At 39.6% G+C, this 23,574-nt stretch overlaps 1 protein-coding gene across 6 annotated transcripts in view; it reads right to left on the bottom strand.

The window, feature by feature from the left end:
* NSD3 (nuclear receptor binding SET domain protein 3) overlaps nucleotides 1-23,574 on the bottom strand; it is a 57,792-nt gene that overhangs the window by 15,995 nt on the left and 18,223 nt on the right. For 3 of the 6 annotated variants that reach the window (XR_012666147.1, XM_048829501.2, XM_048829505.2), the window contains exons 3-15: nucleotides 23,115-23,183; nucleotides 22,260-22,419; nucleotides 20,817-20,971; nucleotides 18,371-18,886; nucleotides 16,234-16,360; nucleotides 11,980-12,080; nucleotides 9,422-9,467; nucleotides 8,674-8,804; nucleotides 8,108-8,236; nucleotides 7,058-7,184; nucleotides 6,399-6,596; nucleotides 5,560-5,730; nucleotides 800-949 (exon numbers count right to left, since the gene is read on the bottom strand). Coding sequence is in view for 5 of the 6 variants with exons in the window: in XM_048829501.2 (XP_048685458.1) it covers nucleotides 800-949; nucleotides 5,560-5,730; nucleotides 6,399-6,596; nucleotides 7,058-7,184; nucleotides 8,108-8,236; nucleotides 8,674-8,804; nucleotides 9,422-9,467; nucleotides 11,980-12,080; nucleotides 16,234-16,360; nucleotides 18,371-18,886; nucleotides 20,817-20,971; nucleotides 22,260-22,419; nucleotides 23,115-23,183 (2,080 nt within the window). In the remaining variant the exon portion in view is untranslated. The remainder of the gene's footprint in view (nucleotides 1-799; nucleotides 950-5,559; nucleotides 5,731-6,398; nucleotides 6,597-7,057; nucleotides 7,185-8,107; nucleotides 8,237-8,673; nucleotides 8,805-9,421; nucleotides 9,468-11,979; nucleotides 12,081-16,233; nucleotides 16,361-18,370; nucleotides 18,887-20,816; nucleotides 20,972-22,259; nucleotides 22,420-23,114; nucleotides 23,184-23,574) is intronic. The other 3 variants (XM_048829503.2, XM_048829504.2, XM_048829502.2) reach the window with 3 other exon arrangements.

Genomic DNA, 23,574 nt, shown 5'->3' with positions numbered 1-23,574 from the left:
AATCTGTTTCCATAAATTCCTTTTAAAGCAATAGCATTACCGGCGTAAAGCAATCATTTTTTATTCCTGAAAACGCTTCTGTCCTAATACTATTGTAACTGCCCACCTGCCTGCCTTTCTTGACAGGGCAGAATCCCTGTTTGCTCGAGACGCAGCATCTTCTGCCACTCCAATAAGAAGCATTGTTCCAGGAAGTGAGCAGTCAGTCACATGAGGAGAGAAAGGAGCATCAGTCGGCCTGCACTAACAGAAATGAAATACAAGGCCCCTGGATTGTAACAAAAATGCACAGGGAAAAAGCCCTCTGCCTTCCTAAGTCTTCAGTCTTCTTCTGGAATGCCAATATACCAACAAACATTCAAATGGATAAATTCTCTATTCTGACTGTTGCAGGCTCTAAGCAGGCTCCAAAATAGACTTCCTCAGATAAGCAATTTAAGAAGTTTTAAAAGTCATTGAGCTGGCACTAAACTGCAACAATACTAAACTTTATTCACCACCCCTTAGTGTTATATTTAGATTATTCCAATTTTATGGAGACTACCTAATGGCAGATACATGACTTAACCTTTTGTGGAGAGGGAGAATTTAGTGATATTAATTATTTTAAGCCCTTTTATTATAATAAATATTTTGCCAACAACATGAACACACACTCACAATAATCAATGAGTGAAATTTACTAAAAGCAACAGGTGGTGCTTGACGAGCAAACATTTTTTGTTTGATTTAAAAAAAAGAGAAAAGAAAAAACAGGAAAAGCGAAAGTAAACTGAAGAGAAAGAAACTATTTGGTTACCTTTCTCACATTTCTTTTTGGAAGCTGACGAAGGAGGAGGAATCATAGGTAATTTCATCAACTCAGCACGATTTGATTCATTCAGTAGGTAGTGGGACTTATAGGCATATGAACTGAACAGGGGGTCTGAATGATCCTGCACTACCAGCCCTATATGAAACAAACAGAAAGAGATGAGTTGCAATGAAACTACCCATGATTCCATAAAGGAGAAAATAAAATAAATCAAATCAACACCTATTATGCATATATATGTTAAGTTTGAAAGAAAAGATAATATGAAGAAAAAGAAAAGTGTGACAGAAAAGGTTTCTATATCTACTAAAGGAAGAGGTTATGTGTCAGACAGACTGAATCTGAGTGTAAAGAAAACTGAAGAGTAAATAAAAACCATTTCTAAATGAAATTTTATTTGTGCAGTAGTTTTAACTTGCACACTTAAAAAAAAAAAAAAAAAAAGCACCAGAAAAGTACCTGCTGCCAATTCCCTATGAGCCATCCTGCCCCGAAAAGAAAACAGCCAGCCAAATTACAAAATAGCGTGACTCTATCACTGCATCAGAAACAGTATTGGCAGTAAGGGCTATAAACTGGAGAAATACAGATGGTATATGCAAGTCCCCATATGTTCCATGATTCCACAGCCATGGAACTCAACGCTTGGGCTCCAGGATCTCACCTTTAAATTTTTTTAAAAAATTTACAGTGTCTTTCTTGCCCTTATAGTTGTGGAGAAAACCCCAAAAGATGTGTGCCAAACGTGAGCCAACAAACAGCGAGTCTGCAGAGCACCCAAAACAATAGCTGTGAGGTGTGACTTGCCCTACTTATTTCAAGAAAAGCTCCATGGACTCTGCATTTCCACGGCTATGGAATTTTGCCACTGTCTATAACTTGACGTTTTGTTTTCTGTCTCCCTGCATTTGCCCCTGCTCTCCAACAGCACAGCAGTTAAGGCCCTAGGAAGATGAAGTGCTGAAGCCAGCTACAAGTTCCTCCCTTCCGGGGAAGGAGATTCTGAACTGGGCTGCCTAGACAACACTGCAGGAGCTGATGCAAGGGGAATGGAGCCACCAGGATAGCATAGCAAAAAAAACAAAAACAAAAAAAACTACCCCTCATTCTCAAAAATAATCAACAAATTTTAAGTTTACTGAGTATTTCCACTATGAGCCATAGAAGTGCTTGTGTGGGGCAGAGGGAATTGGGAATAAAGGGTATTTCCATGGTGATAAAACAGACTAATACAGCTGTCTCATTTGGTCCCACTGTTGAGGAGTACAACAGGCCCTGGCTACATGTAGCTACTAGGTAAGTTTTTGATATATTCTGCTAGTGTTCTGATACCTACATTTTACCACTTTCTAAGACTGCATTGGGTCTAAATACACAACTCTCTCTTCCTAATACTATTTAGCATGTTAAGTGATAGGTAGCACTGTTTGCACGTGCAACAACAGAACATTTGGAGGACATTTAATTTCTGATTTCTTCCTTACAAGGGATTCTCGCAGTGCACCCGCCACCACCCAGAGAATTTCACCAGTTCCTCACTCCATGCCACCATCCTGATCAAAGGTAATTTGAGGAAACTCCATTTTGAGCCAGCAATACTGCTGAATGGGTTGATGAAGGTGCACCTTGCACCTCAATCTTTCCACTGGCAGAGCACAATGCTTCCCAATGTCAGCTATCCTGGACAAAAACAAATCTATATCAAATATTCTCCAAGAGTTGCTATATCCCTACCAAAATACAAAGGGGTTTCATTTAGTGACCAGTTATTTTGTATCTTTTTAAACTTCAATAGACATAGTGAGTACACAGGCATGCCAATGTATTTTAATTTCCATCTGAATGGTGCTGAAAGATTACTTCTATTACTATTAGGAGGTGCACCCTTATGTACAGTTCAGGTTCCAGTTACAGGACTTGTAAGTAGTTCAATTCAGATACATAAATTAGATGTGAAACATATATAAATCACTGTCGAAACAAACTGGTGACAGAAAAAAACACTTTCTGTAATTTACGTAACTTACTTTAGAAAGTAGCAGAAGTGCCATATCTGCAACTCCATTCTCTGGTGCAATCACAATACGAGTAAGAAGAAACCTCTTTTCATGCTACTAGGCAACCAATATTCAGATTTGGAAGCCTAGCACCAAATTCTGGTTTCAGTTGTGCATGTCTCCCACTAACTCTTGATGCCAAATACATGCACAAAACTTCCCACCTGTAGGGAACTTACCTAATAGACCCAGTGACTGTCTTTATTTTGTATTTGTATAGTGCCGAGCACATGGTCAGCATGTTAAAAAATAATCCCGGAGAGCTTCATTTTCATAAACAGAGATGAATACATTTCTGACGAAGTTTTATAGGTTTATAAAGAGGTGGGAGGGGAGGTGTAGAACACAAGAGCAGAGATTGACTTCTGAAAGCTGAGTGTATTCCAGATACGTTGTGGTCCTTCACAGAAACAAATACCGCATGCTACTGGATAGCTAATTATCCTGGTATTGTAACTTTAAAATGCTGTTTGGTATATTGTAATATTACAAACAAACTACAGCTGCTCTAGAAATGTTGGAGTTCCTGCATTCTGGAAGCCTATCATGGAATTCAACTCCGATCTCATTACAACCACAGCCTTTAATAAACTGAGACTGCCAATATTCTAAACTCACTCATGTAAGTAAACTTGTTCCAAGCAATAGACATAGCCCTACGACCTGCCCCATCATTGAAAAAGCAACTACAACAACAGTAGGTGAAGAGGCAGTGTCCCAGAGTATGGAATCCCTCATGTAAGTCTTTATAGTGTCAGGCTGAGGCCACTGCTGGCCCTTTTAAAGAGGGATTTCTAATCTGATCTCTCATCAACCAACCATCAATCAGTCACCAATTCTCAGCTGATTCTTCATGAGTAGGATATAAGCTCCTGCATCTGAGACCAAAGTCAGAGTGTTTCCACACAACTAGCATAAATCTTGAAGCTCTGGACAGTTTTGTTTTACATATCTCTGCTCTGCTTACGGTAGAATCCATTCAAGAGCTTTACTAATTCTATGCTGAAAAGATAGAGAAGACAAGCAATTTTTTCCCCATTTTTTTTTCTGGGCACCTGGACATAATTGTTAACTAGAATATTAATATGAGATGAGTGAGATTTGTTTGACACAGGTGTTCAAACTAATGTTTAAAACAAAGTACCTAACCGAGTGGTTCAGTTCACATATACAAATGGGCTTTGCTAGTTATAGTTCAGAGATCTGAAAACAGAATTTTTGTTTTTAGATTGTGCACTTGTACACACGCTAATGAAGTCAGAATCAAAATAAAACTTAAAGTAGGGCAAAACACCTATACAGAAATCTACAACTCAGCAATAAAAGAATAAAGATACATGCAACATCCATAAGTTTGTCTGCATGTGTGTATGGTTACGCAACACCAGCGTGATTCACTTTGCATATTTCCTGTTTAGAAATGCCCCAAAGCACTGAAACAGGCTCATTAAAAGGAAAAGCACTGAACCATGTTGCAAACACTGTTTCACACACTTCGAGAGCCCCTCCCGGGCTTAGCATTCTAAGACTTACTGTTTCCCTCTGAACCTCCGGACGCCATTTCTCTGGAAAAAATTAGATGTATGTAAAAAGGAAAGAACTGTTTTTTACCTTGGAACCTCTGTGACAGCTCCATTTCCTGTACTGTAATTGGAACCAGGAAAAAATCCAACTCTGGGACCCCTCTTTTTTTCCCCTTTCTCTAGATCCTGTATCTAGTAATCTGCTCTTGCTCATACAAAACCATCTTTACCACACAAACAAGGCCTCTAATTGCACAGCTGAATACAAACAAGCGGATTCAGGATTCATCATGTATTTACACTCCTTTACTACTGACTGTCAAACAGTTGAAAGACATGTTGCATTCAGTGTGAACTTTTTGCAGTGTTACATATCACGTGTTTTTACATATTATATATACACACACACACACAATTACACACAAAAACTCTATGTTTCTAAATTTCACAGCAAAAAGAACATGGTAGAGATATTTTTGCACTGGGATTTTTGACCAAAGTAAACTAAAGCACTGGAATATTTAGTCCTACCTTCTGACAGAAGTTAAAATAAATAAAGTGACTGACAGACTTCTGTGGTCTTCAAAAAAACACCAGGGGAAAAAAAAATAGCTGCAGCATATGGAAAAACGATATTTTTACTGTAATTAGATTTTAACTGATTTAGGTGGTAATTCCTGTAACATTTTTCTAAAAAAAATATATTTCTCAAATGGGAGCCGGATGTCAAAACAGGCATTTTCTCGCTTATGAGCAAACCCCATCCACCCACTTAAAAGATGCTCCATTATTTTCAATTTATAGAGGGTGAAAGCAACCCCTCTTGCTGAAGCGACAGAGAATCAATGTTTACTGATTTGACTTGCAACTGCTGGAACGGGGGACTCAACGTTCACTTTCTTCTCAAATGGCAGCACACACAGTATGCCTTCTCAGTGCTTCAAAATTGTGTCTACACACCGAACAAAACTGTATGCGAAAACTCTTGCATGAGAAATAAATTAATATCATGTGTACTATCCCAGCAGTCAAAGAGGAAGCTTTGAAGCGAACAGAGCCCCAAGAGAAAAAAATAATTGTGTAAAATACCCCAGCTTTATCATGTAACTGTAGTAATGACCACACCAGACATATAAACTGAAGGGGGGAAAAAAGTACTGCTCACCTCTTGCACAAACGAAACAAAAGCCTACATTTACAGCTGATGAAGAGAGATTCCTTTTGGAATGGTTGCTACAGATGAGAATGTGAGATGACACAAACAAGCTTCCTGCAGCAATACAGCCATCTCCTGAGTGATAGGCAACCGGACATCTCAAACACCTCACCATGCGTCCTGTTTAATATAAATGCAGAAAAATGCACCATGTCACAGTGGAATTGGGATAGCGTAGAAGACCTCACAGACTGCGATACAAGTTTGGTTTTAGTCTAACCAGGATATTAAACATTAACTTCTTCAAAAAAGCAACATGCTGTTTCACTCTGTTAACTCTAATGTTGGATGCAGAACTTCTTTAAGTGAAGACAAGACCCATTTGGCTCTAACTAACCTAAAACTGCTTGGTTTGCTTGACCATTTTAGTTCACTTCTAAAGGAAAGGACCTCTTTGGGACAGAACTTCTGTTATACAGTCCATTGCTATCTGTCTACGGGTACTTCAGCTTTGTACATCTGACCTTTAACTTAAAGCAAACTCCAGAAGTCCAACAGCCAAATAAGTCCAAATGACACAGAAGCTATTCCAGGTGTCCTTAGCACTACTTCTCAAGATGCTGGCTGTTTCATATTACCCCACCAAGACTGACCTGTTTCACAGCGAACCCACTCTATTAATGACCAAACTGATAATGAATCCGTTCATAATAAATTGATGTCCCATCCCTCTATACTGTATCACATTATGAGTGTAAAGTATCATATTCATCTTCATTTTCTGCTACTTGTCTCTGTCAGGTATTTTGCAGTTTCCTAGTACTATCCAAATCCAGTTGTGCTCTCACCTTTACTTGCTTTGTGGATATCCTTATCCATTGAGCAGGCAGTACAGCAATGCTGCGGGCAACGGAATCCTCGTGACTCAAAGACAGCAGTGGCAAACTTACGAACACAGGCTTCATGATAAAATTTACCACAAGCATTGACTGAACAGCGCTTCACATCTTTACCAGGAAGCTTGCAGGAAAAGCATGTGTGCTGTCCTTTTAAGAAAAGGAATAAAACAAACCTCAGCATGAACGCTATCAGCTATTTTCCAAGAGGCAAGTTTGCAAACTTGGCAGAGGAGGAAAAACTCTGAAGTTAATGCAATTCCACCAGTGTAAGCAGAATATCCCTCCCTCACTATAAAATAACAGATTATTACTACTGCACATTTATTAAGGCCCCAATCAGGATGAGGGCCCCATTGCGCAGGGTGCAGGATAAACAAACAGGAAGACACAGCCCTATCACTGAACAGTTTACTAATTTTCCGTTTAAAAGTACTTGCTAAGTGGAGAGGGAAGGAAGTTAGCACAGAACTTTATTTACTGTAGAACATCTCTGCCTCAGTTTGTTCAGCCCAGCATATGAATACTGAAGCTTTTTCCAATCACTGTAATCCATCAGGCTCCGAAACTCAGGTTTTTCCCCACCACTCAAAACACAGTAATGCATTTACCATTTTTACACTCCACGCAGATGAACTTCCCATCAGGTATTGATTTCAGTCCCAGGCATTCCATATGGAAGACTCTACAGCACTCTGCTTCGCATGACACCAGAGACTCACCAGAGCTTTCACAGATCTTAAACAAGCAAATAGCTAGTCAGAGAACAAAGCTGTTGATGGATGTTTAAATTTAAGTGACTAACAGAACTGAAGCAAGGGAAATTAACCGGCTGAAACCTCTACGTACTATGACACTACAGCTTCCTGGTTTCTGAAGAAGGCAGGAGAGTTGGCTGAAGCCACTGACAGAACTGGCAACAGTAAGGCCACTGGAAGCCTCCAGCAGTCACTGAATGTGTTCCCATCCTTTTTGCATCAGCTAAGCAGGATTATTTTGTGGTGCTTTCAGATTTCTCTTCTCCTGCACATGCATGCAGCAGCGGCTGCCAAACATGCTTTCCCCTCCTAGCTATATATATATATATATATATATATATATATATATATATATATAAAAGGCTAGGAGGGGAAAGCATGGTGGGTGTGTGTGTGTGTGTGTGTGTGTGTGTAATCTCAAGCAATTGGCAAGACAATTACAACATTTTCCCTCTGATGCAGACCTTGCCAGTTAGCCAGGCCTATGTCTTATGTAGACTAGCATACTGTAATACTCATTTTGTCTTACTCTGAAAGACCGTATGGAATCTTCAAATAGGGCAGAACAGAGCAACTTGCTTGCTTGGTGATATTACCCAGTTTAGGTTGTATTGTATTTTCTATGGACTCAGGCTTATTAACCTGCAGAATGCCATTTCCATTTTTTTTTTGGGGGGGGGGGGGGGGGGGAACCACCACAAACACCTCTGGAGCATGAAACCTACAAGGCCCGGTCATTCCATCGTTTTTCAGGATGTTCAATGTCAAATTATGAGCTTTAGTCAAAATACAATAGCATAATTTGAAAAGAGAGTTTCCTACCAGACCAGATTAAAATCAGAATCAGACAGCACATCTTTAGCATATATTTGTTTACAATAATACCATGCACTTTCCACCTACCTGACAAACAGTATCCTTCTTATTTGTTCCAGTGCCTCTTCTTGATAAGCTAGAGTCTACTGATTGTACATCAGAAGCATCAGCATCTGCAGTGGCTGATGGGCTGTCTGAATGCTTTCCAAAGCTACCCTATAAAGAAATCAATCCACAACCATTTTTAAATAAACTAATTTAAAAGGCTAACCATGGCATGGAAAAATATTAAGTCAGCACTGATTAAAAGAAAAAATGCAGTTAATATACATTAAAAAACCATATGAAAGTTATCTGAAAGATTGTGGGCCTCAATATATAGTGACAAACAATTTACTGCCCATTTAATAGAGATCCTTTTTCAGCACTGGACCAGCACAGGAAAATGCCTATGTCCCCCACACCCTACCACTGAAATATTTTTCTCACCATTCCCATAACATTGTATTAGCCTTTTTAAAGAGCAAAACAATTCAGTTATCTGAATCTGACGACTGAGTTCCTTGCTTATTCAAAACTGCAGCCATCAATAATGCCACTTCTCTGTCAGACATACTGAAATGTATATCTGTGTGCAAATACCACACATTTACCTGCAGATCATTAAGTCCTCTTGAATCAGAGTCAGATGTGTCTCTGTATGCTGAACTAGTCAGTTCTACATCAGTTGAGGCACGACTCCTTTTCTTTAGAGGTTTACAAGAATCTGAAATCTCGCTGGCACCTTAACACAACACACTGAAATTAATCCTAAAATATTGTTTTCATTTTCTTTTTAGATCACATGGAGAAAAATGACAGAGACATGAAAGATGAAGCCACAAGGCAGGACTTTACAAACATCTCACTTATGGCAAGCGTTTTAAGTTCAGAAATTTGCCACTAAACATTTCAGTGCTCCAGGGTAAAAAGTAATTCAGCCAATAGCATTCAAATGCCATTAAACAAAACAAAACCTTTTGTCAAACTGCTGGATAGCTCACGTATTGGCACAACCTACTGAACTATCACCATTCAGGTAGGGATAAAACCCCAACAGGTAATACCGCATCATTCATCTTAAAATATGCCTATGTTCAGATACCCTCATTTGGTTTTTTATAAGAATCATGTCATGAAAACTTTAAAGCAGACCAAGCATACACTATTCTCCCAACTATTATTACAAAAAGAGGGCTACAACTCAGAGGAACGAAGGTAGATCAATACAATGGAGTCACTCACAAACATCTGGCAATTACTTGCAGTTCACACAGACTGAAAGCCATCAGTGAAATATAATGAATGGCCTGTAAATGGGGTACTAATAAACAATGTTTGTTTTTATTCAGACAAACTCACCTTTCTGTAATCCAGTCTTCACTGCTGTCTGTGGAACCATTTCTACCTGTTTGGACAGGAAAATCTATAGTTAACAGAGGAATTTTTTCCCCTAGTATAAAAAAGAAAAAACATCCAAGTTTAAGTGATTAGCATATCTGAACTCAGATGTAGTCTGGCAGTCGCCTTCTCAGTGTAAGCCTTCTGTCCTGCTGGGATTTAATCCTAGCTGCCTAGGCTGAATACCAGGTGATAAGGCAGCCATATGTTCAATAGCAAGGTCCTTTCCAATCACTCCCTTTGTGCTTGAAGACAACAGGAAAACTTTATCCATGTCCAGCAGGCAGGAGAGGCGTTCATTCCTGTAGCCAACCCTGATGCTGTTGTAAAACCCAACACCTGTTAAGGTAAACTTGTACTTATACAGGTCTGACTCAGGTTAGTGAGACACTTAATGTATTGCCGTTTTAAGGCACTTCCATCAAGCATGCACTCTTGAGCTTCTGGGGATATGGACCTTCTCTCTGTATAGAAGGCTGCAAGGCCCATAAAGGTGGGGATGAGGACTCCATATAGAGCATTGCAGAGCTCTATACAGCTGGAAACTCATGTCAGTACAAACTTAAGTAGACAAGTTTGTGATCTTCCAAAAGCACGTCACGTTCTTGGTCCTACATCAGAAGGATGAAATTAGAAATTTTTCTGCCAATATACATGTAATACATGTGAGAATTTGGTGATAAAAAGCATAATTAAAGGAAGAAAGTTGTTTCCTAAGGTCCTGGTTTTAGGCTAAGAATTGCAGGCTTTTATTTCTTTGCAATGTGGTTAACAAAGCATATAGAAACACATTTAGTAAATATTTAAGGATTAATCTAAATTTTTTTAAAAAATATTTTATTTTGTTGTACAATAGGTAAAAACATACAATAGAAGGATTTGTATAGGATACAGTTCGTAATACAAATATAAAATCTAAACAATCACTTGTATTTCTCTATTTCTCACTGTAACAGTAGCATTAACATTTTGTTTTTCCCATTTGTATTCATTCCAGTTATAAATTTAAACCAAGTGGTCACAGACTGAATTTGGGAATCAGTTGCAAGAAAACTTGACTTTGGGTAACAAATATTGTTGCATAATTGTAAGAAGTTAGTAAGACTTACTTATTTTGAATATAATTTAATACATTCAAAGTTATGTGCATTACAGTGCATCTTTGATTATTTTATTACGTTTTAGTCACATACTTTGCCTGAGAAAAGCAATTTAATGTACTATGTTGCCTTAGTTAGCTACATAGTATAAGCAAGCAAAGCTAACCTGGAACCACAATGTTCCTATTGTTGGTTCTTATACCTTTGTTAAATTAAGGAGAATTTGCAAATGCAAAAGGATTTATTTAAAAATAGGGGAATCGCAACTTCTCACATCAAGAAGTTAAAGGGCCTACGTGTCAGCTATTTTACATCCAACAGGTTGCCTTTTAAAAAAAATGGTTTCAGTGACAAACTTTTTTTAGAGTTAAATTTCCTTCTGTCGCTTTGGCAACCCAAACATGGAAGTGTCATACTAGTGCATCAGAACCAAAATATGAAACTTAAAAAAAAAAAAAAAAATAGACAAGGCCTATTTTCAGCCTTTAAGATGATTGAAGTGCAATAAAATAAAATCAAGTGTAATGGGCAAAGAATAAATTAGGGTGTTTTTTAAAATATTTATTTTACTCTAATGAAGTTTAAAAAAAAAAACTTTAACCTGTGTCCCTTTTTAAAAAAGCCCATTGGAAAAAACTGTATTAAGAAACATTTGTTCTACAAAAGTTTCAGGTTTCAAGGGTGGGTGCCCTTATGGTTTAAATAGGGAAAAATTGATAGTAAGGAAAAGAACCAACAACTCTGACAAACTTGTTAAATAAGTGTATTGAGTTAAATATTTAAGTATGTCACCTGCTCAACTTGCCTACTCATCTCCACTCAGAATTTTTTTTTTTTAAATAAAGCAACAACATTTGTCTGTCTGGCATTCGGATTAAAAGAGTGCCCTGTACATGTTAGTTCTACTTAAGGGGGAGAAAAAAAAAATCTAAGATTTGTTTTTTTGTTTATGTCTGCCAACATAAAAGTCAGATTATTCATCTTTAAAATAGATCATTCTTAGAGTCCATTTTCAAAAGTGATCAAATAAATCAGAAACTTTGAAAAACAAAACCTCAATACAAACCAGCAGCTAAACCAAGAGTAAGAAGAGGAAGGAACCTGGTGGCAATTCCATCAAATAGATATTATTAAAACATAAAATCATTTTGCTCACAACAGAAATCTCAAAGTTAACATGTCAGGTTCATTAGGAGTCTTGCATCATTGAGTTCCCATTATCCAAAGCCTGAACTGATACTGTGAAGATGCCAGTAGCAGAGTCACAGCAATAATGGTACAGACAGGGGGATTTCATGAAGGATAGTCCAAAAAGGAAACTCGATGGGCAAAATGGAGAAAAATAAAAAGGCACCAATATAAGCCACAACATTTATGAATACAAAATATATTTTAACTCTCTACATGGAGGAAGCCAACCTGCTCCTTTTTGATCTTCTTCTTTGGCACAACTTCAGTGGATTTCTCAGACTCTGAGCGGGTTCGAATCGATCTTCTCTGTTGCTTCTTTTCTACAGAACCTGAGGAAGGAAAGGATTCTATTACGCGATTCCTTCTATTTCAGCTTCGTGTGATATGTTCAGTACCAAGTCAATGGCTGTAGTAATGAAAGCAAAACTTTTTTTGCTCTTTTGATATTTAACAGACTTTTTAAAAACAGTCCGTTCAAAGGATTTTTTTTTGCCAGCTGGAGCCCTGATTGCAGAAAATACATCTAATGGAGAGAGGCCTGGGTTCAGAAAAGACACCAATAAAAGGGTAAAGGGAAAGGCTGGAATCCACTTTTTGGAATAGGGTGACAATTTGTTATGACATGTCACTTTCAGAGCCTCCGGTCTGATCGTTTTCTAACTAACTAGTTTGCCTTTTGCTTTTTCTGGAAGGTATCCATAACTATAAAAACCTCATTACCTAAAATGTCTTGGTATTCTAAAGATTCAGAACTTAGATTCCAAACTTTCACTCTTCAAAACATGGTTTTCTGGGCCTTTGACTTTATGGTCAGGTGAATAAACTGATTTATCAAATTTCAGAACTCTAGATATTAGTACAAGTTTAGTCAAAAGCTAGGCTACCATAGTTGCAATAAATAAAAAAATTGACAGCTTTAGATAAAGATTTCAGGATACTGAGAAAAAAATTGAAAACAAATGGTGGTCAATGGACAGGAGGCTATTCTAGCAGACAAAAACTAAAGAATAGGTTTCTTAAAATTATGCTCTGGAAAGCAAGCTCAGATTAATAAGGGTGATTAGGATACTTGAAGACACCAGAACACAGGCTACTTTAAAAAAAAAAAAAATGGCAAGGGCAAAGGAATATTCTGTGTTACAACACTGCTCCTGTTGAGGAACATCTACACAGCATTTGTGTAATGTGCAATTCTTGAAACCAAGCACATAATTAAAGGTGTAAGACTGACAGAAAAAGTCCAAAGTTTGAAAATTCTATTTTATCGTGAGTTACAGTATTGTCCTTCAGCATCAGGTGTTTTCGACCTAACAGGATAGAAATTAAATATTTTTTATAATTTTTTTAAAATGATTATTATTTAGAAGAATAAAAAATGTGGATCTGGAATTTTTTGTATTATGTTAAGAGGATTCATTATTGGAGGCCATAAGTGTCTGTGCTGCTTCCACTGATATTATGCTATATATCTAGAAAAGGAGGTAGGCTGTAACCGAAGGCTGGAAATTATTCCAGAGGACTCTAGAAGCATGGAACTTCACCCTTCCCTTATCCACTTGATGATCTATTGTTAATCTTGCTTTCTCATTATTTAGAAAATTGTGCATTTAAATTGGTGCAATGGAAGTTGATAGGAACAACTGGCAAATACAAATGGTTTTAAAGATTTTATTTTTAAAGGGACACATTTTAGAAAGTTACATGTTTTGGTGGAGAATCTTAGTGCCCCTCAGGTTTGGATTAATTTCACTTTTGGGTCCTAGAGAGTGTTCCCATATTGGGATTTAGAAGGGAAGAGTATACCTCAAATTTTACTGTACATTAAAGTTGCTCTGATTGGCCCAAGGCACCTGATCTGCAGCCCCTCCTGTGTCACCTCTATGTTCAGCTGGCATGCCTTGTACTATCCATGGAAAGGGTTCCCTAATTTTGGACAAATCTGACTAGGAAAGTTCAACTAATCAGTATTCTTCTTTCTTCTCTATGCTCAACACAGCAGAAGGAGTTATGTTGTGATGGAAGACCTGTATCAGAGAAGATAGTGCCGTTGGAGACCAATGCCACTTTGTACTGGATGCCAGTGGTATGCCCAAGTAGTGCAATATGCACTCTGTGTTCCCCATTCCCCAAAGGTTCAGCGCATCACCTCCACAATACTCTTATCCCACTTCTGTGCAATTTATGAACAAGTGCTAGGCTCAGACTGGTTTATAACCAGCAGTGCACCTCACTAGCTACCAAGTCATTGGGTCAGTTTTGTTTCCATTTATACCTCCAGTCTCCCCTTTAAACAGAATTCTCAAGGTAGTTCTCGTATCAGATTCCAGGTTACAGACACAGATTTTCCCCAGTATTATGGAATTCTGTACATCTCACTGTGGCTTATGCATCAGGGCTCCCAGAGTCATTCTGTAAAATACTTTACCGTAAAGGTACTCTGAAGTTCCGGTGACCTTAAATTTGAAAAAAGGACTTCCAGTTATGTTCCATGAGAGGGGACCAATAATTGTCTGGACTTTGGAAATGGCTTTGAAAGTGACTGTTTGGAGTGTATACTGAAGTAATGCTCATGCACTGTATGGGGTGTTATCAGGTGATGTTTTACGTATCCAAAAAACCTGAGAAAACGAAAAAAAAGAGGCTCAGAATTCTCACCCTCCCTATGCTCTAAGAGCCACTGCGAATTGTGGAGGTGATGCCCTTCGTTTCCAGGGGACGGAAACAAAACAGAGAGCACCTCCTCTGTTGTTGGGCAATTAACAGAGTAGCAATAGTTTGGAAAAAGCTGCCAGAACCATAGCAATTATAAGCTGGAGAGACAATGATTGTCATCAACAGCAGATGAAACCCCATCTTGCTCACACCAGGGTCAAAAAAATCCAGAGTGCTCATCTTGCATTTGAAAGTCCTCAGGCACAGTCTGCTGTGAAAACCCAGGGGATAGCAGATTTAAAGTAACACTCCATAACAAGAATTATATATGCCGAGGAGCTGAACTGTGTGGGCTGGGGAAGAGTGTTCCAATATATGCAGAATGGTGTGAGAGTTTTTTGTTTTGGTGTCTTTAGTTTTATTTTTTTGTTTTGAAAAGAGAGCTAACTACACTAGGACCAGGTCCTTTGCTCAGCTACATAACTAAAGCAAGGGTGACACTGAATAACGTTACAAGATAAAAAAAACTATTAGAAAGAGTAGTCAGTTTTATGGCACCTAAGCTGAATCAAATACCCCCCTTTTCTGGTTCCAGACTGAAGGTAACTGTTCATCCTGCTGTTGAGTATCAAATGAATGCACTCTGATCCCACCCCAAACTTACTTTTCACATATTCATTATTAAACTAGGTGTTCTCCACAGTCTATACTAGCTATAATATGATTACAATCATATGTCCAAACACATAATATCTCTGATGTGTTTTCCACATCGAAGATAAAGACCGTTTCGCTGAAATACTAAAACCAGTACAATAGGAGGAAGGACTTGAAAATGGAAGTTCAGCTGAGAATGACTGAAGTTGTTTCTCTCCCCCATCATCTTCCACCCTACCTCTTTCTATAGTATGTCTTATCAATTTGCTCCCAGAGACTTTCTGCTGGGATTAGCCCATCCCCACTGAAAGAAGAGCCAAACCCATAGCCATTTCTGAAGTCACAGCATCAATAATCGCTTTTCTGCTCCAAGGTAAAAGTTACTCATTCAATTTAAATACTCACTCTTCTCTCCCTGCATGTGTGTTAAGTTCAATTTCTTCAGAGAATTTGCCTTAGGCTTTCTCTTTCCTATTCTAAGCCTCTAGATACTCTTGATTGCTTCACACTCTTCTCTCTTAAAGACACGTACACAGTGCCTAATAGAGTGCTCAAAGTGCTTCAGAAAGGTATGCATTATCCCATTTTATCAACAGGATTAATTGAAGCACTGAGACATTAATTATCTTGTACAAGGTCACACAAGAAAACAGTAAAGCTGGGAATAGAATTTACCCCCGATTCATGAAGTCTGGCTCCAACTACAAGACTATGCTGATTTTTGCCTCATTTGCTTTGGTCCTAATTGCTACTTTTGAAATTTGATGCCAAAAGCCACTGTAATGGTTTGCTAACAGAACCATTTTACTGCCTCCCAACTTAGTGAGCTATTACACTACCCATTGTTCCCTGTCTTTTCTCCACCATCATAGCCATCCCATAGATATGCTGACTTGCTTCAGACTGGCCAAGCATCCTTCCCTCAAGTCCAGGATTCTAAGTGGCTTAGCTAAGGCAGTTCACCCATCACTTAAAATTCTTAGAGCCATAAAGATCACCCCTCCAAGTAACTACACCCATTGTGGATTACATATGCCACACTTGCTGCAATCATTATGTAAAGAGAAATACATTCATAATGATTTTCTAATTCCTGAGGGAACCCTGACTTTTGCATCCTGTTTAAATGCTCATGTGTTAAGATTTAGTCAAGGAGTCCCAACCTTTGCCTACCTGTTGACCCAGAAGTAGTTTCGAGTGAGGATGCATTTTGTGCAGTGGCTCTCTCATTTTTCTGGTTTGATGTAGAAATAAGCTTGTCTTGTCCCTTGACACTTATTTCAGTTTTGTTACCAACTCCCTTTTAAAGAACACAAATAAAGTTAGTGATTACCTGATCAGACTACCATGCAAATTAATTCAATAACCACAAAGTCTACTAGGAAATCACTTACAACTTGGAATTCAAGCCACAACGTTGATTACCACCATGAGGGAGGGCAATTTAGAAACAGTGAGGGGAAACCTCTTAAGACAGACTCCAAGTTTTCCCCCTCAAATAAATATACTGCATGCACCAGTCTCTCACTGAACAGCACTAGTGGGTTTTTTGTTGTTGTAGGTATTCCTAATGTGCTTATACACATAAGGGCTCCAGTACCTAAGTTTAAAAATACAGTAACTCCCCACTTAATGTCCTCTGTCTTAATGTTGTTTCCATCTTACATCTCTGCTCAATTACAGAACATGCTCCATTTAAAATTCGCTATGACAACATTTGGCTGCCTGCTTTGTCCACAGCTGGCAGCCCCCCATCAGCTCCCCTACACCCCCCCCAGCACCTCCCACCCGCTGGCACACCCCACAGATCAGCACCTTCCCCCTTCTCTCCCCACCTCCTGCCCACAACAATCAGATGGCTTGCGGTGTTCAGGAGGGAGAGGAGGAGGAGAGAGGACTCGGGGCACGCAAGCTCGCCCTCCTTCCCCTGCCTCTTCAAACCAGCTGATTGCCGGGGGCAGGAGGCAGGGGTGGGAGCGGGGAGGCTGTGTGCAGAGTCCTCGCTCCTTCCCCCTCCCTCCTACCCCCTGAACTCCACAAGCCAGCTGATTGCCAGCCATGGGCAGGAGGAAGGGGGAAGGGTGCACCTCCCCCCTCCCTCCCCTGCCTCCTTCCTGCGGCAATCAGCATTCAGGGGGCAGGGGAGGGAGAAGGAGTGGGAGCCTGCGCGCCATGTCCTTGTTCCTCCCCCCTCCCTCCTGAATGCGCAAGCCAGCTGATTGCTGCGGGCAGGGGAGGGAGGAGCGAGGATGCAATGCGTGGAGTAAGGGGGGCGGGGGAAGAGAAGAGGCGGGTCAAGGGTAGGGGCTTGGGGGAAGTGGTGGAGTGGGCAGGCCAAGGGCTGAGCCCCCAGCCCCTGGTGCTTGCAGAGTAGGGGAAGCTGCAGCTATGCAACGTCCTTTTCCTAGCCTACAGCACCTTCAGCCTCCTTGCCTCCAGTGCCAGTGGGCTGTGCCCGTGCGGGGTAAGGTGGGACCACCTCCCAACTATAGTACTGTACGGCAAAAATTTTTTTTCCTGGAACTTAACCCCACCTATTTACATTCATTCTGATGGGGAAATTGGATTCGCTTAACATCCTTTCACTTACAAGTCGTATTTTTCAGGAATATAACTACGTTACGTGAAGAGTTACTGCACATATATGTCCTCAAGGAAGACAGGGCAGAAAAGTAAGGCAGCCAATTAGCCCCACTACTGCTGCTTACACTGACTGAGGGGTTGCTGATGATCTGCATGAGACTAAGAGGTAAAAGCTATTTTAAAAAAATGTCTTTACCACACAGGATTGTTCATTTTTTTGCTTTTAACTCACTATTTACGCACCATCTTGTAATCTCACCTGTTGCAAACAGGCACCAAAGTGGTAGATCCAATTTAACCCAGAAGGGCTGAGCAGCTCAATTCTGATTTAAAGTGGGAAACTAGAATTAAACAAGTGGCTTGTTGTAGCTATTGATTTCAAAAGTTCTCAGCAATAGCTTAACGGTTTTGTAGAAATTTCTGTCACTAAAACCAAAGAGTAACCCTCCACCCTCCATTTCTTAAAAAACGAAAGAAAACAAAAAAACCCCACAGACTGCTGGTTATACTAGCCCTTGTAGTTAGTAAAGTTTTAAGATGTTTCTATTTATCGGGGCTGCTTATAAAAAGCGGGACCTGACAGATTTTATGTAGTATCTAATAAAAGCTTCCTGCATAGACCATCACATTTTGAAAGTTGGTGGACACTTAAGTTTGAGCCCCATACTAAATATTGTGGGTGTGTGTTATTTACAGACAAAGGAGTTAGTAACAAATAAGTGTGTACCTTGGTAGAGTAAACAAACTGATCGATGAATTTTCCATCTCCAGCAGCATTCTGTAGGGCAAAAACTTGTTCAATTTTAACAACTGGAGACATGTTACATTTTTGAAGATCCAAACTCCCTTTATGCATGGTTATTGAAGCTGGTAAGGATTTTCTGGCTGCAGCTGTTTTCCATGCTATTTTCACAGGTGGTGGCTCCTCTTCTTCCACACTTGACTGCCTCCTTTGACTTTGCCTTCGCACCTCAGTATTTGATAATGAGGGGGATGCGGATACTGCATTGGTCTGTTCTGGCTGAGCGTTCAATGCTGGTTTAGGCCGACGATTCTTTTTAGCCTCTGATTTAGGGGCAGCAGTCTTTTTGGCTTTGGACAAAGCCTCCTCTGGCTCCTTGTCTACATAAATGAAGGTATACTGTTCTATCCTTTCTTCCCGAGTCATTTTCAATGCTTTTTCAGCATGGGCAATACCAATATCCCACTGAGCACGCTCTCTTTGTGGCCTTGGCTTACGAATCTTTAAGACAAAAAGAGAACTCTATTACATGTATTTTATTTAGCTTCCTGGCTACATTAAAATAAATGTTCAATTAAAATAAACTAGTTTAAAATGTGGCCCTGCTCTACAAAATGACCCTATGTAAGCCATTCCAAGGACCCTGATGTATCTCAGATTGCAGGTGAATGTTTTTTCAGTTTACAAGATATTTCTGGGGACCAGGCCTGCAAACTCGGACTGGAATTGACAGTCAAACTGGATTCTTACTGGGCCATCACCAGTGAAATTTGTGAATCAGATTCTGCTCTGAGCAACCCCTCTAAAGACAATGGCAGGCAAAGTTTAATCCACAATTCTGTAGATATATGAGCCAGAAGATAATCCAATTCACCCACTTATTTTAATCCTGTTTCTTCTTCTAAACCTCCCATTCCCCATTCATTACTACTTCTAATTAACTTAAATATCTACTTGAGAAGCCCACCAAAATATAGTGATAAGTCTGGCGGTCTGGCCAATAGTTCCCTTCTCAATTAAACAAATACAGTAGATTTCGCTGAAGGACAATTCTGGTATTAGCAACTTCCGGTTAATGGCAACATATGGCTGGGAACCATCCATCCCATTAATATCAATGTTGATAGGATTCGGATATTAGCAACAACATGCTGCTCGCTTATTAGCAACATTTTTTGGAAGAAAGGAACCATCTGCAGGCATGTTTGTAAGACTACACCGCTATGAGGAAACCCTGGGATATGTGGAGCACCCTCTGCAGGCACATTTGTGAGGCTGCAGCCAGGAGAGGAAGTGCTGGGACATGCCTCCTCTGACTGCAGCCTCACAAATCTGCCTGCAGCCAGTGCTCAGCATGTCCCAGTGTTCCCTTCTGGGGCTGCAGCCCAGCAAAAACTGAATGCACACAGGGACCACACAGGAAGGGGCAGCAGACAGAGAGGAGAGGCTGTGGGCAGGGCAACAGCAGGGAGGGGGCTGCAGCCCAGATGCCAGAGCTGCACAGTACTTCTCCCTGCCTTCTCCAGGATCCCTGCCAGGGGGCTGCACTGGGACGTTCCGAGATGCAACCAGGGAAGATTTCAGAGTAGCAGCTGTGTTAGTCTAAATTCGCAAAAAGAAAAGGAGTACTTGTGGCACCTTAGAGACTAACCAATTTATTTGAGCATAAGCTTTCCTGAGCTACAGCTCACTTCATCAGATGCATGGAAGAATGCAGGGAGAGGTACTGTGCAGCTTTGTGGCCCCAACACGCCCGCTCCCTGCAGAAAGCTCCAGCATGAGGGCTGCACCTTCACTCGGTTATTCTCCCTGCAGGCAGGTTCACCTCCCAGCACTTCCTTCCCTGGCTGCTGCCTTGCAAACCTGCCTTCCATTTATTAGCAATTATTGGATAAAAGCAACTTTTGCTGGCAACTGAGGGACTGCTAACAAGCAGAATCTACATAACATCAGAAACGTATGGGATGGTGATGAGAGCGTAAACATTGCTATTTAAAACGTACACTGCTTTCTAAGGAATATATTAATAACGGAAACACTGAAAATTAGTGATCTAATATTTATTCTGAAGTTACATACATACACACACACACACACACAAACTAAGTGTCCAGAAAAGGACTACAGCCAAGAAAGTTACTGAAAGGGGATGGGGGATACAAATACTTGCATCTCAATTTTGCACTGGGGATAAAACAAGCTCAGATAACAGCTTATCCATAAGGAGGACATAATGGCATATGGAAACATTTAACTATCTTTGCAAAGTATGATTACTTAGTCACAGGTGGAATGCACACAGTACTTTATTTTTCCAACATTCGAATATGCATCAGTCTACAATAAGTTTCAGGATGGGTCCCCTTTGTAAGTTTAGGTTTTACTTTGATAGACATTGTGGATAACACTCTGAATTTAGTGCTGAACATACCTTCTGTTTCTCAGAGTGGTTGCTGGCTTGCTTAGTAGCCTCTGCCAATAATTGTTCATACTGTTTATGTCCTTTATACTCTCGAACCCGCTTCTCATGCACCCATGCCCTCTCAGGCTGGTTGCTAAAAAACTGAACGTGGTATTCACGTGCACCTGAAATTAAAACACACTCTAGTAAGCAGTACTATCAACAGAAGTCAGTTCATGTGTTTACTTGGATATATTAGCCTAACATTCTTACTCCACTCCACTCATTCAATTCTTACAGACAGAAGTTCTCCTTAGCTCTATAGAAGCTAGAAAATAAAATGCATGCAGCTCCATTTCTTATACATCTGATATGGTTTTATAAAAGTGCCTATATAAGATTATGCAGTCAGACTAAAAGCTAAACTAGAGCTACTAAGTCAATTGGGGGGGGGACGGGGGAACGGACCACACGAACGGCTACTCTAACATCCTAGCCACCTAGTTTTTTAATTTGCTTGAAACTCATCTCTATTAAAATAGAAACATTTAACAAAGCTAACTTTCTGTGAGAAATTGAAGTTGCACATTTATGTATTGTAACAACTTTTCACAACACTTTAGAAAGTAAAGAGGCATTGTCCCTGCCTTCAGGTTACAGTCTAAGGGTGGCAGTACCTGGTCCTCACACCAAGCAGTATCACGGATAGCAGTAGGACTACTCGTAAGGATACTAACTCAACAAGAGTTAAGTGACAGAATCTCTCTCTAAACTAAGTAAACACATGGTCTGAGTACATACATGCATTTGTTTATTCATATTACTAACATAGGAATCATGCAATGTTTTGTGCGACTGAAGTTTTCCTATTTAACAGGCTGAATGCTTAATCCCATTAGGAAGACCATAAGGGCCACATCTTCCAGCTGGGACCAGGGGAAGCTAAGCCAGATCAATGAAGTAGCAATGGCAATCTTGGGTTTTTTTAATCATTCAAAATTTCATTTTCAAAATATCCAGATGTCAATGACCCCGCAAAAATGCCACTTAGTGGACAACTTGTTTTTCCTCTAAATTCACTCCAAAATAACTTAATCGGTTATTGTTTTTATATGAGCACATGTTCTAAAACAAATATTAGGAAAAAAAGATAAATCAATAATCAATCATTTACTCAGTTGCATACTTTCCTCTGATTTGTTTTTAAATGAACAGTTGAATGTATTTATAAACAGAAATCAAGACAATTCTGCATTTCTGAATTGCACTAGGTGAACAGCAACAGAAGAGATCTGTTTGCGTCACATTGAGAGAGTTAAATAAAGTTAGTTTTTTGGCTCATCATTGCTAACTTCACTCTGGAGCTGTTCCCAATTGGCATAAGTTGTCAGTTGTATTTTATAGCAATATGTTTAATTAAGGAGCAATTACTGATATAGTATCTAACATGTCCACTCAATGGTCCTCCTTTACCTCTTGTATTAATTTTGGTATGAACCTCAAGCTGTGGATCACTTGAAACCATGCAAGGCCACCAAGGATAAGTTCCCACCTTGGACCAGACTAGATCGCCAACCTGAAATTTGACGGCAGTTGTAACTTGCGTTGGAAGAGAAGGTGAGAACTGCTGGACCTATAAAGAAGATAACAGTCATATCAGCTGCAGAAGAAAACAATTTAATACGACTCACTAATGCACAATGATTCATAAGGTGTTTTGGTTTGGATTTTTTTAATTTTTATTTCTTCATCAATTTAGTTTTTCCTCTCTTCTTTCAGCTGGCACTGATGGTCAAATGCAACCATGACAACAAGGGACACAGACTCCAATTGCATGGTTCACTGAGGACGAGCAATGATTGATAATAAAGACATTTTAAAGGGGAGATATCGCCACAGAAAGGTTCTACTCAGTAAACCAATTACAAATGTGATTTTGGTGTTGCTTTATTCTGTCATCATATACAGTTACAGTGAGCACTGGCCACAATAATAATTATGCAAAAAGAAAAGGAGTACTTGTGGCACCTTAGAGACTAACCAATTTATTTAAGCATAAGCTTTCATCCGATGAAGTAAGCTGTAGCTCATGAAAGCTTATGCTCAAATAAATTGGTTAGTCTCTAAGGTGCCACAAGTACTCCTTTTCTTTTTGCAAATACAGACTAACACGGCTATTACTCTGAATAATAATTATATAGGCATTTCCAACACCAGTGATTGATTTCTCTGATACTAACGTATAAAATGTTCATACTGTAATGAGTCAGCAAAACAATGTCTATAATACTAAGAGTCCAAGATGTGTTAATTTACATCAGTACTAACCGGGGTTTCCTCCAACAGTATGTCTTCTCTTGGTCTTTCTGATAGCACACTAAGCCTCTCATTTGGTCTCTAAGAAAAGGGTAACAATAAGGAGAAAACAGGAAAATAAAAGTAAACAGGATAAGGGGATGGTAGAACAGAAGAACACATCAAAGAGAATAGGAGCAGGAGAAAAATAAATTAGCAGAGAGAAGAAAACACCACCATAAAATCAGAAAACATGATCAACTCCTTATGACTGATCTACGGTCAGTTTTAAAATACTCATCTCCCCCACACTACTTAATATATTTTCATTATAGTAGCACCCAATCAGACCAGGGTTTCGTGCTAGGTGCTGTACAATTTACAATAAAGAAGTCACTGTCCCACAGAGCCTACAATCTAAACTGAGATACAACTCCGAGGGAATAGGGAAGGGAGGAAAGGAAACAGAGCAGCACACAGTTACACACTGTAA

This window comes from Caretta caretta, chromosome 26 (genome assembly GCF_965140235.1).
Source record: "Caretta caretta isolate rCarCar2 chromosome 26, rCarCar1.hap1, whole genome shotgun sequence".
Classification (NCBI taxonomy): domain Eukaryota; kingdom Metazoa; phylum Chordata; order Testudines; family Cheloniidae; genus Caretta; species Caretta caretta.
This window is presented reverse-complemented; position numbering and strand designations above follow the sequence as displayed.